At 37.5% G+C, this 14,177-nt stretch overlaps 1 protein-coding gene across 1 annotated transcript in view; it reads left to right on the forward strand.

The window, feature by feature from the left end:
• LOC144650975 (uncharacterized) overlaps window positions 1-14,177 on the forward strand; it is a 44,276-nt gene that overhangs the window by 18,739 nt on the left and 11,360 nt on the right. The window contains exons 17-33 of the mRNA XM_078510821.1: window positions 2,709-2,808; window positions 3,934-4,012; window positions 4,100-4,230; window positions 4,942-5,063; window positions 5,812-6,009; window positions 6,530-6,640; window positions 7,042-7,209; window positions 7,778-7,861; window positions 7,987-8,063; window positions 8,314-8,372; window positions 9,141-9,196; window positions 10,137-10,279; window positions 10,846-10,949; window positions 11,340-11,483; window positions 11,930-11,970; window positions 12,422-12,542; window positions 13,120-13,236. Coding sequence (XP_078366947.1) covers window positions 2,709-2,808; window positions 3,934-4,012; window positions 4,100-4,230; window positions 4,942-5,063; window positions 5,812-6,009; window positions 6,530-6,640; window positions 7,042-7,209; window positions 7,778-7,861; window positions 7,987-8,063; window positions 8,314-8,372; window positions 9,141-9,196; window positions 10,137-10,279; window positions 10,846-10,949; window positions 11,340-11,483; window positions 11,930-11,970; window positions 12,422-12,542; window positions 13,120-13,236 — 1,855 coding nt within the window. The remainder of the gene's footprint in view (window positions 1-2,708; window positions 2,809-3,933; window positions 4,013-4,099; window positions 4,231-4,941; window positions 5,064-5,811; window positions 6,010-6,529; window positions 6,641-7,041; window positions 7,210-7,777; window positions 7,862-7,986; window positions 8,064-8,313; window positions 8,373-9,140; window positions 9,197-10,136; window positions 10,280-10,845; window positions 10,950-11,339; window positions 11,484-11,929; window positions 11,971-12,421; window positions 12,543-13,119; window positions 13,237-14,177) is intronic.

Genomic DNA, 14,177 nt, shown 5'->3' on the forward strand with positions numbered 1-14,177 from the left:
TATATGAAAGTGAAGTGAATTCATGGTTCACTGATTCGCTTCTTCAATTCGACCGATGAAAATTTAAAAACTTGTGAAACAGAAAGAAACGGACAACAAAAAGAAGCTACCAAAAATTGCGAAGGAGCTGTTCCACGAAAACCTTAAGGAAGAAAGCATCCAGCAGCCGGAAGACGAGAAGGACACAAATGTTGAAATTGTTTGCCGTTAATTTGTTTACGTGTATAAGAGCCTACAGTTAATTAATTCTGGGAATCGGCGTAACCTACTGATTAAGGACATGTTTCACGGGGCAATTTTCCTTAAAACTTGTAACGCAGCGATGATGACTAAAATCATTGCAATTTGACGAAGGAGAGTCACACGTCCGCAATTTTTATTTGCAACTTGCAACGCCGGCAGCCGCTAGAAATTACCATTCTGCGAACGAAGTGACACGTGAGCTCGAGCGAAGGACGAGCGATCTCCCTCTGATTGGCTCATTTTAATAAAATTACGTTGGAATGTCACATGCACATGTCTCGCAATCTTTTCTTGTATTCAGTTAATTCTGGACATCAATGCAACCTACAGATTATTCACTAACCTGTTAGAAGATTAGTGAATAATCTGTATGTTGCTTCGATTCCCAGAATTATAATTTACTCTAGGCTCTTAGCGAATGAGAAGTCAGTGACTACAATAACTAATTATCCAAAGCGACTATATATATGTCACGGATTTTACCAGATTTTTGAACAGCCCGAAATTAAAATTTGTGTCGCAGGAAACCTAAAAATAATAGTCCATTTTATATATTAGAGCATTGAAGCTGTTAAGCTGTTTACGCGCATCTTTGGCTGCGGATGGCTCGGATGAAAACGTACGGATTGCAACTTAAACTTGCTGGAACAAGCATGCCCGTTTCTTTAAACACAAACCAAGATTTCTTGCTATCTATTCCTCGGTCACCCCGGGTAAAGGAGGACTTGTGACCCGCAACTTCAGTTGGTACAGAACATTTTGTCTTCCCAGTTCGCCAGCGAATACCGAGCGTATTTCTGTGCTTTGGGCAAATCGTCATGTATTCTTGGCATTCTTGCCCTACGAAAATCCCTAGATGTATCGGATAGGTCAGCTTGTATCAATTCACAGTTTAGTTATACAGTAGTGTGATTCCAAGAAAAAAATATTCATTTAACCTTACCTGCACGGGTAAGCAACAATTTTTTTTCGTTATCAATGCTGTCCGTATTGGTCAAGATGTTACAATACTTTAAATGTGCTTTGACATCACGGTCATAGTCTTTTAAATTTACATATTGAACAACTTCTGGATTGTGTGGGCTTGGGCCACAAGCCCCACCAACAAGAGAGGCAAAACTGCAAAGGGACATTATAGTTTTGAATTTTAGCCGAGAAAGTTCTTGCTTTCGTGTTAAATGTCCTGTCGCTGTGTACGTGTTCGGTCTCTCAAAGGAAAGTTTAATTTAATTTTGTGATCTGACGGAATGAATGGATTTTGCACGATCAAAGACTTTTTTTTATAGTTATTGTAAAACAAGATAGGAAACTTTTGGCATTTTATTCCATACAAGACAACTGAACGGAAGAACGGCGATATATGTACATGACAGTTTTAATATTTGTGTACATTTATGTACACTAAAAAGTAAACTTCCAAGTTAATTAATAATTCCTTACTACATGCATGCGTTCTATTTTTGACTTAAGTAACGTGAGTAAATAAAATATTTATATCATTCCCAATTTCAGGTAAGTGAATGAAATGATCTAACTGTTTACTTCTTAAATTTTGAAGTGCCAGAATCTAAACAAACTAATAATCTTTCCTCCGATCTTTGACAAAAAATTTCAGAACATGTACGTGACACAGGTCACGCAATGAGGAACTCAGTCGATAATTTTTACTCTTTTCTTCTTTCTGAACCTCTATATAACCTAAGTATAGGCATAAGACGAAAAAAAAAATAAAAGCGAGTTTAAACTTGCTTTATTTTGTGCAAATCATTTCTTCCAAATCGAAATAAAGCGAAGCAGATCTCTTAGCGGGGGACGTCTTTCAAAATAAGAATATGCAAATTACGCACGAATACGTCGTGAACTTTCGTTTCTTATCGGTGTGAATCTCGAGTACCCAGATTTTTTATTTGATGTTATAATAGTAGAGACATCGAGCTTTTGCACAGTGTTTAGTTTAACTCGCTATCGGACATATCAAGGTGCTTTTTCGGCCTCTAAAGTTTCTCAATTTTTGCCGTTTCCCGAAGTGCTTGATAGAGCAATATTTTAAAAGGCGATGAAAATCTTAAAATAGCTAGAAAAAATTAAAAGTGCCTGTTGCTTGAAAGAAGAAAGATAAAGCTATTATTCTACGTTTATTTCGATTCAAAGCATTGAAAATTGCTCTTATAGGAATATCGAGAACTTTGCCATTTTTACGCATATTTTTTGCATGTTTAATGAGCTAAAAACCGTTATTTTCGTTTTTTCTTAATTTCTCGAAAACCAAAAATTCCCAGAAGATGAGAATAATATTTTCGAACATAGTTCCCCAAAGGTGTTCTTCGGGCAAAGTTTCAAGATTTTCGATTTTCTCAGCCTGTCCAACGATTCTCCATATTCTCCGTCGGAGCCTCTTAATAAAGTTTTACATTATTTTACATTGTGATTACTTGGTAGTTTGTTTACGATGGTGTTTATTTTAGGGGAGAGGCAATACCAGGAGGAAAGAATCTCATAGGAGATATGCCGTTGTCGCTTCAACAGGATGTCACTTATGAGGAAACAAAAGATTACTTGGAAAAAGTAATGTTCATTTCTCACATACAAAAATCTTTTTATAATACAGCGCAGTTTAATAGGTCAGATGCATTATGTAATTCATCTTTGACAACACCAGCAACTAAAGCAACGACAACAATAACAACAACAACAGAAAGAGCAACAACGACAATGACAATGACATCAACAGCAACAATAACGGCAACAACAGCAACAGCAACAAAAACGGCAACAACAACAGAAACAGCAACAACAACAACAACAGCAATAGCAACAACAACAATTACAATGACAACAACGGCAACAACAATAACAACAGAAACGCACGGCCGTAACTAGCAAGAGGCAAGACGAGGCACTTGCATCGTCTGGATTTTAACCCAAAATTAAAAACAAAATACCTTTAGTTGGGAAAAGAACTCAAAATTGAAAAAGATTGATTTTTCTCGAGAAATTACTTACGAAAAATGTTGCAAAACGCATTTCAGAACGTCTAGTCTTCAAAATTTTCTGGGGGAATGCCCCCAGAAACCCCTTATTGAGATCTTGCCTCATCTGTGCTAAAAGTCTGGCTACGGCCCTGCAACGACAGCAGTTTCATTATCATAGTTAATGAAACATTATATCATTAATTGAGTTAACATTATAGAGCGGTTTTCACTTGAGTGTCGAAAGTAAATTGCGTTTGCTTTGGCTTTGCATTACTACGCTTTGTGATTGGCTTAAATATCTCGCGCCACTTTCTCAACCAGTCAGAAGTAAAACCAAAACCAATTGTGACTTGCTCGCTCAAGTTTTCCCGCGCTTCGTGTAATTGCTTCGAGTTTTGATTGGACAATGGGTTGCTCTACGTCCTTTGTGATTGGCCAGAGTAATTACTTTGGTTTTGGTTTTACGACACTCAATTGAAAACTGCTCTATCAGTTAATTGTACATTATATCATAACTTTTTATCACATTTTATTATATATCTTAGTCTTATATCTTAGTTTTTATATTAATTTGCATAGAAGAGCCAATATTGTTATTTGGAATGCAAATAAACCATTATTATTATTATTATTATTATTATTATTATTATTAGTTTATTGTTTTGCTGTAAAATTAAAGAATTGTCAAACGTTTCTAAATACCTTTAATTATCTTCAGGTTCCTATCTTCATGGAGACGGATGCCGGTTTCTTAAGACAGTTATCTCTGAAAACCACTTCATATCTTTTCTCCCCAGGTCAGTAAATTGCTGAGTCAGTGATTTTTTACCTAGTTTTACGTCTATATTCCAAAAACTGTTAACTCCAATTCGTGTTTGTTTTAGGCGATTTCATCGTTTATGCCGGTGACATGGGTAGAGAGATGTACTGTGTCCGACGGGGTCTTGTTGAAGTCATTGGAGACGATGACTACACCGTTGTCGCTACCTTGGGGCCTGGAGCCTACTTTGGCGAGGTACAAACAGTTTCGTCACTTTGTTGTCTCTGTATAACTGTACGTAACCTCGCATAACTTCCGCCAATTACCGGCTTCACTTCTGCCATATTTTCCAAGTGCAATAGTCAAATTCCTAATGTGAGTCTTGTAACTTGCAAAACATTCTGGAATTTCGTGTGTTGGGCTGGTAACCTAGTACTGCTTTAGTAACAAGATTTCACGCCCACTGCATGTGTTGGGAACTTGATTTGAGGGAATTACTAAAGAATATTATTCTCAGAGGTTTTTCCATTTGGTAATAAAGCAATTTTCATTCGAGTGTTGAAAGTAATTCGCGTTTGCTTTGGTTTTGCCTTACTGAATTCGAACGGTGCAGTGATTGGTTTAAAAAACTCGCACCACTTCCAAACCAATAAGAGACTCATTTGCACACGTTTTCCTGCGCTTCGTGCCGGGTACATGTATTTGCTTTGAAATTTGATTGGTTTAATGGACTTTCTGTGACCTTTGTGATTGGCTAGTTAACAAGTTTCTGTTTATTTGCAATATTTGTTTGTTTATTCTGGTTTGGGTTTACGACACTCACTCGAAAATCGCTTTACACCACTACTAAGTCTGTCCCTTCCACTAAAACTTTCTCGCGTTTGTATTTAGGTGTTGTATGACAGTTACAGGTAAAAAGCGATTACCTTTTATCTATGGTGATTTTTTGTTCTTTTTTATACCTAGATCGGCCTCATCTTTGGTGAAAATCGCTTAGCTACAGTAAAAGCAAAAACATTCTGCGAGATTCTCATGTTGACTAAGCCCGCTCTGGACGAAGTGCTGGCGAATTTTCCGATCGTAGCGAGGTTTGTTTAACAAGCGTTTATCATTTTCTGTAACAGCTCTGGAGAAATTCTATAGGGGCGTCCAATTTCAGTACAAGGAAGTGTAAGCAAAGACGTTTATGGCCACAAACGTCGACACAGGAAAGTCAGATTTTCTACTTTACGGTGCAAAAAAGTATTAAACATCCTGTCCACATTAGAGAGGTCCTGGCCAGATTTGATGAGAGAGTATACCAACGTTAATAAATGTATCATGTTCTCTTCTCGGTGCTTCAGATTTGATCAAATCCTCCACTAAGGCTCCGGTTGTTTAAAGGACCGATAGCGCTATCCAAGCAAATGTACAAACTATCCTTTCTACTGCTTTATATAGTATAAGACACGTTTTTTTTACATGAGTATTTCAAGTGGTACGTTCCTAACCACAACTCAATCTTACTCATCTGCCCAAAAAACTATTCCTTCAAATGTTTGAAAATTGGCTACTTTTTCAACCATGTTTTTGTGTCCACCATACCAGATTTAACGTCGTTCCTGATTGGTGTCACTGCAGTGTGTTCTTGGACAAGACACCTCTCTCCACCCAAGTGTATAAAATGGTACTGATGAATTTAATGCTGGGGGTAACTCGGCGATGGACTGGCACCCAATCCAAGGAGGAGTAGAAATACACCTAGTCGCTTCATGCTACGGAAACCGGGATAAGCTCCGGCCTGATCTGCCACTAGGCTCGAATACAGACTTTACTTACGTTACCTTTGTTTTGCAGGCAAATCTATGAAGCTGGTGTGGACAATGAACATCTTAGAGACGTTCGCAAAGCAGCACTTGAGTCAACAAAGGCCGCCGTTAGACGACTGTCCATTAAATACGCCCAGGAATCGGCGTCTGTCAGGTCATCCAGAATTTCTCAAAAATCCAAGAAAATCAAGAAGACAAAAAGCGGGCGCGTAAAGCCGGAAATGAGGTACACGAATGTTAACAGTTCACGGTTTCACAAGTAAAAATCGTAAATCATATCTACTAAATTGATTATAGCACGCATGCGCTCAACAAAGAACTAGCAAGCATCGCCACGAGGTGTGCATTCTCGACATCCAGAGCTCTTTCGCCCATGTCCGCGGCCAAAAAAAACTCCAAAGGTTCTGGGGTCAAGAATGCGAAGCATGCGTTTCTACCGTCGCTAAGACACCGAGGCACGCCCCATTAGTAATAAAAGGAACCTTTTTGTATGACGCTTTTGCCTTGTATTCCGCTTGTTTCAATGACGACGAAGCTGAAGTGATTAGCGATTGCTAAATATCGGTTAGCGAAACAAAATTACCCATAACATAAAAGTAGTTTTAGAGTAACTAATGTTCTTTGGAAATAGCTACTTTGGCTTTGCTTCATTGTGTTGAGCTAAAGAAATGGTGTTTTTGTTTAAAGTTTGTGTAAAAAGTGTTTATGCCTCTAAAATTCTCGCCTTTTCAACTTTACATGTTCAGCTTCATGCAGACAGGGCTGATGTCGGTTGTAAAGGACTTGAAAGAGGACATCAATAAACCATACCATGATCTCCATCCTGTCTTACGAGTGCTGTCCTGGCTGCTAATGAGGTAGAGACTCGACAGTTAAGCAATAAACATAGCTTTCGCATTATTTGCTTTATATAACTACAATGTATGTACCCAGTGTATGGGTTTAGATGTTTTCACGCTAATAAGTACGCTAGTAAAATATGAGATCGATCGACAACAAACAAGAGGGACAGCGCTTCGTCATTTTCAAACACTGAAAATAGAGCTGAAAATACAATGCACACTTGGCGTTTTAAGTAAGGAAAAACTGAGAAATAAAACCGTAAAAAAATCTTTTCTTCTATTAAATATAAATGATTTTTAGAAGTATACAATTTTTTTTTACATGTAGTACAAACACAAGTTTCGATGCCTATAATCAGGATATTTGTAAAATTTAAGGTTTACCATTATTTTGTTATTTTCTCCTTTTTGCACAGGCGCGCCATCTTGCCCGACAGTTCGTTCTTCGTTGTGTGGCATGGCGTGTCTCTTGTTATCGCCGGAATATTTCCCTTCACACTGACCCTACAGGCAGCATTCTTGCACACTTCTACCAGTCTCTGGATTGTGAATTATTGTTTCGATTTCCTCTGCTTGGTGGACATGTAAGTTTTGATTCAGGCACCGATTGCTTGCTAAGTTCTTTGTATCGCGAACACAAAGGAAAGCACCTAACAAGACAACTTATAACTATATCGAATAAATGAAACCTTTATAAGCCAAGCTTCTCTTCATCAACAATTTCTGAGGCAGTGAAAAATTTGGATGCTAATATCCTCAAGGCAATGTAATTTATTTAAACGTGTCTCTGTGCTTATGTTGACTGTTTAAAGAGCAAGACAGGTTTCTAATTCACAGTACTCGGTATACACGGCGTGTAACCATAACTTTGTACTGCAAAAAAGACCATCTCTCACTGAGTAAAATTTGTGTCTAGCCAGTCCTAGGTATTTTGTTCTTGCGCTTTCTCGGTTCCGGGAAGGCAATTTAGACTCTATCGTGAGCGGTTTGCGCGCTCATCGAAGCAAGAGAGGACCCCCCGGATTAGTTTGGGTTACGTCATAAAAGCCAGTTTACTTAGTGCCACGCAATATACCTAAAGAGTATGACCCGAAATAACATGTTATAATTAAAAGAAGTTAATTCTCATTCTGACCTGTTTCATTTTTTCAGGTACATCAAATTCCACCTCGCATTTTACAATGAAAACAACGTATTGGTCACACATCCGCTCTACACTGCTCGGAATTATCTCAGGTAATTATATAGTTGTTGTTGTCGTTCTTTGTTTGGTTCTGCAGTCTACAACATATGACTGTTGACTCCGGGCCAAAAGGAAATGCTGAATATATATTTAAACAAAGCAATTTCTTTTTCTGTAGGACAAATTTTCCTTTGGATCTTCTTTGCTCGTTTCCAACTGACATCATCGTCTTAGCTATTTGGCCTGACAGTCTCGGTAAGTCCCTTTTTTCCTCTAATGTTGTGCATTATATTTTTTTATCGTTAACTCCAATTTTCTTTCTGTAAATTAAAAATTTAAGTTTTTTTAATCGGATAGATTTTGTTCTCTTGGTATAAGTTAAGTTTCTTTCAATATTTTTTCTTGTAAACAGCAATAACATTTTTTTCATCGAGTTAAAAACAATTGTGCCAATGTTTCTTGTTTGATGAAACACGAACAAATTATTTTCTTGTGATTATTTTAGGTGTTCTTCGCATTCTGTCTTTGGCTCGTCTTAACAGATGTTTATATATGTACAAAACGGTAGGTAAATGATAAATAGAATAGCGACTTGGGTAAAATATATGAAGAAGCGTTTAGTTCTCAAATCGAAAGTACCCAAAAAAAAATCATTTCTGAGCCCCCACGGGAGTCAAGCGCTATAGATCTAACTACTGAGCTATGGGAGACGCGTGGTGAGCGAGGTCGTAAACTAGGTTCTTATGTTTGACGCATGTCTTGAAGGTGTTTAAACAATTACAAAATGAAAGTTTGTAGTAAATAATAAAGATGGTAAATTTTAAGCTCGGTAATAAATAATGAAGATGAAGTATTCAACATGACACGAGCATGGGACAAAGGCCTCCCAGATACCAGTTGGGCGCTCTAACCAACTGAGCTGCGAGAGACTCGTTGTGAGCTGGGCCATTTTACTTGGTTGATAAGTGACACGCGTCCTGCATACTGTTAGGATCAGCAATGTCGAATTCATCAAGAGTTTAATTTCATCAAACTTGATGAATTAGACATTGCTGATCCTAGCAGTATGCAGGACGCGCAGTAATTCTAACAAAGCGCTACTTCTCATTCCATTATCCTAGAAAGAAGGTTTGTATGCAACAACAGGAACTTTTGTCCTCAAAACAATGAATCTTGCCTGAGCTATAGCTGTAAAAAAACTACAAAAGTTACAACTGCAATACTTGAACTTTTTTATCACTGCTTTATACATTCTATGTTTTTCTTGTATTTTTTTATATCTAAAAATGTGGTAATTTTTAAAGCTAAATTATTTTCTTATTTCTTTTATAGCAACAGTTTTTCCATTTCATGACGGATACGATCGGAAAAAATACGAATCTGTTAGGGTAAGCAGATCGCTTTTAAATAAGTAGCTAGAAAGTAGAGAATTAAAGCTAATTAACCAATTAAAACCCGTTTACACAGACGATTATATACATTGACGCGCAACTCAATGTAATTTCTGTCCCGCCAAAGTTGCATGACGTTTCGATCCTGTTCGAAACAACTGCGATAGTCGCGGCGATAAAATCGCCATGGAATCGCCGCTAGTTTACACGCGTGCGAACTCGCGGCGATTTTGTGATGAATTTATGTCGCGATATCGCATAAGTTTCGAACCTTTTCCAAACGTAACTTTATGCAACTTCGGCACGACAAACATCTCCCGTGTAAACGGGCCTTAATGTGATTTTAAGTGCTAGAAAATAATCGAGGATTTCATTCGAGGCGTTAACCCTAAAAAGGAAATCGGGGACCACACGAGGCAAAGAAAAGTTCTCGGGATTCGAACCCACAACGTCCGGTTAGATCACCGTTGGTCTATCGACTGAGCTACGAGGCTAGACGGGGGCAGGTCGTGAGTAATTAAGGTTGCAATTCGAGGCAAGGTAGATATTAAGGGTACAATTTCGAAACGCGATGTTGCGCCACGTGGCACTGATACTAGAGCCTGGCAGGAAAATTAAATTTGATTGGATACCGTGATTTTCTTTGAAGAAGTAACTGTGAATTTAACAAAATACGTTATCATGATTCCAAAATGTAAAAAAAATATATATAAATATCAACAACAAAATAATTACGAAAAACAAAAAAATACAAAACAAAACTTACAAACAAACCAATCAGAAAAAGATCGTGTTTTTTTATTAATTTGATTTTTGATGCAGGTAAAATTAAAGTCGTGCAAGGGACAAACCTGCAGAGGATAAACCTGTCGCAATTCCCAAGTCCATGCTAGTTATGCTGAAAATAATAACTATGTTTCTTTTTGACATCATACAGGCAGCTTAAGTGCGCTCTGTATATGGCGACTTTTACCCATTGTATCGCCTGTGGTTGGTTTCTGCTCGCTTGCAAAGGACTTGAAAATGGCGACCACTCCTGCTCATTGGATTCTTGGGTAGAAGAAGGACAGCGCGGTCTAGGTATGTAGAATTTACAAAAAACAATATCATGATGCATTATGGCTTTAGGCCATGTTACACGGGACAACTAGCAACAACAACTTTTCGCGCAACAATAATGCATCATCTTGCTTTGCAAGTTTTTGACTTGGGTTTAAAAACTCGCAACGCGTTGCCGATTTAAATGTTGGGCGAAAAATCGTCCCGGTACCATGTCACACGATGTTCGATGTTTCGCGCAACATTGTTGCGCAAAATATCCTTGTTGTTGCAAGTCGCCCCGTGTAACACCGCCTCTAGACCTCTTTAGAGTTTTTTTAGATAGTATGTTAATTGGTTTCTGTCTATCAGTCTTTTCTCAAGATGAAGCAGAAGCAGAGATGAACACCGAATTTCATAATGCAATCTCGTTTCCTATCTAAATCCTTTTCTCTTTGAGTACTCTTTTCCAGTCCCCTCTGGGATTGTTTCATCTTTCAATTGTTGTTTTTCTAAAAAAAATGCTTTAAACATTTCTCCTAATACAATTTAGAAAAGTTGGTTAGTAAGTATTAAGCCTCATGGATTTGACATTTTTTTATCGACAGGCAATAAAACATTCGGATTTCAGTACATAACTAGTCTTTACTGGGCAGCGGCTACCTCAGCCTCGGTTGGATACGGGGACATTCATGCACATACCACAACAGAGGTACGCGTGTCAGTCACGCACACTATTTTCTTATTATTCAGTCGAAGAATAAGTTTAAACTTGCCTATTTAACAGATTGATCCGTTGCATAAAGCAAGGGAATGTCGGCCTTAACGTCACAAAAACAGTGGCAAAAAATAAACAGTACCGAATTTACAACGGTTGTTAGGGTCTATGAAATAAGTTCATGTTAATAAAAATATCGGCTTATGATCAAGCAGTTCACAAGCGCATGAAACATTTCTCACGAATTTGCTTGCTTCTTGCTGGAAGATTCTCAATGACTTATATATTGACCAGCTGGTAAATAAGTTAACCAACTGACAACTGACTGTTTGTTTGATTATTTGATTGATCAATTGATTGATTTATTGACTTATTGTTTGACAGATGACCTTTGCATTGGTTTGTATGATCATTGGTATCGTATTCTATGGTTATATCATCGCCAGTGTTGCTGCCGGTCTGGCCAACGCTGACGCACAGCGGGCTCGTTACCAAGAAAGACTTGACGCTATCAAGACTTTCCTGAAGGTAAAAAATAAAACTTACTTTTAAAAGATATTAATTTATTTTATTATTATTATTATTGGTTTTTTTTTTTTTTTTTTTTGGTCGAATTTTAATTTTTTTTTTTTTTTTTTTTTTTTTTTTTAACCGATCATTAATTTTTAGTTTATAAATACCCTCTGGCTGTGATACTATCTAACTTAGCCTGCTTTACGCTAAGATTTTTGTCAGCAGTACTCACAAAATCGTTTCAAGAAAAAGTTGCCTAAGCAATTGCATAAGGTTGCTGAGTCAACTATCTTAAAATAACAAAAAGGGGACTCCTATCGAATCCCCGGAGCCACTACATGTGATATATTTTTATAAGCATCCGAGTGTTACTTTACAACTTTATTTTAGAGGCCTTGTTATTTAGATTTGAAACTATTGAGCACTTGCTCAGTGGTATAAAACTGGTTTCTTTATTTCAGGAACAAGACATATCGGACAAACTAACAGCCCGTATTGTAAGGTATGTGTGAAGTGACTTTCATAAAAATTAATATGAAACAAGTAAGCGACAACCACTCAGTGTCTTGACAACTCCGGTACTCATGTACTATTGGGGGGGGGGGGGGGTGAGATGCACAGTAAGAGTGATGCACCTTTATTTTTTGTGGTAGATAGTCACACCGACCCCTCAGTGTTTTGTTTAGATGTGATTATAAGATTTATTATTATTATTATTGATATTACCCGGCCGGGTCGGGGCGGGGATTTGCACCTAGCTGAGATTTTTTTATCAAAATTTTATCATGAATTTTTTTTGGGGTGGCCAAAAGAGTACCTAAACGTCTATGATTTTACGCTCATAGTGCTCAAAAGTCCTCATTAAAGGAAGATAGTTGCAAATCCCTCAAACTCGGGTCGCCTTTAGGTAAACGTTTAGCCCATAATGATATTTCCATTGGCTATTTTTTCAGCTATTACGAATATCTTTGGCTCAGGAACAAAGGTGTCGACGCAAGCTCGTTGTTTGAAGGTCTACCACTGTCTCTGCAAGCTGACATTTCCCTCAGTCTGTACAAAGACCTGATTGAAAGGGTATGAAGTTGCCTTGTTTTACTTTTTTTTTATCAAAAACCAGTATCAAAATCAATCAAGGACCAGCCGGTGAATTGTTTTCCTTGTGCTCCACTTGTTTTCCTTGTTATCCACTTCAATCCTTCATAATCTCAGCTATCCATTGTCCTTTATGAGTAATTATACTTCTTTCCTTGCATTTTGCTACATTACTTAGCTATAATATTTGGCTTGACTTCAGTCTTCAGAGAATTAATTCCGGATGTTTAAAAATGGCTACAAGCCTTCTATCAGCTAAAAGGTTCCAAGGCTGGAGATTTTTTTTGGGTTTTTGGGTTTTTATTTTTTGTTAATTGTTTAAACATGTTTATATCACTCTGACGTCCACTCTGGCTGATACACGGTTTTCCGGCCTTCCTTTTTGGTGTTAGGTTTTTAATGAGACTAACCAAACTTTCACGAGCTCGATTAGGTCTCAAGAGAACAGGACCGTGAACTGCATGGGAAACGTATAATTTTATAATATCTGCACTGCTTGTGATAAACGCTCGGATAGTATGTTTCATCACATGAAATGAAATTATTTTTGTCCTACCAGGTACCTTTGTTCGAGGGCACGGAGATCGGTTTCTTGAAGATGCTATGCATGAAAGTGAAACCTGTTTATTTCCTTGCCAAGGAGTATGTCGTACGAAAAGGGGACATTGGACAAGAGGTGAGGATAGTGTTAGTGTTATGACAAACAGCAACACTGAATTTACAACAAAATAACATGTGCTTCGAGAGTTAGTGCATTTAGTCTCAATGAAACTGGTATAAAAACAGTTAAAAGGCTTCGTCGCGCTTACTATTTTGAGAAGCAATGCATGTCGTCTGTTTAGTTATAGACAAATAGATTTATGGACTTCCAGTGAACGTGTTTAGAACAGAAGAGATGTATGCCCAATTTCGAATTGTTTCTTTTGATGGCCAGAATGAACTAAAAATCCCGGATGTAGATCACGTGGGCCAATTACTTGCACGCGTGATGAAATCAATACTTTTCCAGTCCAATATAAGGCGTTTCCAAGGTGACCGCATCGGTGTTCCGGTCCCTTACAACAGAAAACATTTCTACAAAAATAAGAACTCATTTCTGAAAAGACTGCACATTTCGCTGAAACACCAATAAGATCATCATGAGATACTGTAAAAATACCGTTCCTTTATTATATAAAGAAGAGTAAATTACCAAAATTTCTCTCGCTGCGAAAAATAATATCTTTACATGTGAAAGATATCATATCCTTCTCATGTGAAGATGTCGATTTCGTCACGTTTGCTGACGATTTTACCATGTTTCAATGCTGAATAAGCCAAAGTTTGTTATTAAAGTTTATCGATATTTAGTCGAAACATTTTCCGATCTTACTCAGCAATCTTTGGCAATCTTCGGCAATCTTTTGGAAATTTTCGGAAAAGTTCGGGAAATGTTCGGAAATATTCGTATGATATTCGGACAACATTTTAAAAATCTTCGGAAATCTTCGGAAAATCGTCAAAAACCTCGTTTTTAGTAGGTTTATATAATGAAAAGAATAATACATGGTCGCTTGGAGATAAGAAATTTCTCTTCTCGTGTTCAAATCAATATCTGCTCAAATCGATATCGAGTTG

Source organism: Oculina patagonica, chromosome 4 (assembly GCF_052425735.1).
Source record: "Oculina patagonica isolate OP01 chromosome 4, crgOcupat, whole genome shotgun sequence".
Classification (NCBI taxonomy): Eukaryota; Metazoa; Cnidaria; class Anthozoa; order Scleractinia; family Oculinidae; genus Oculina; species Oculina patagonica.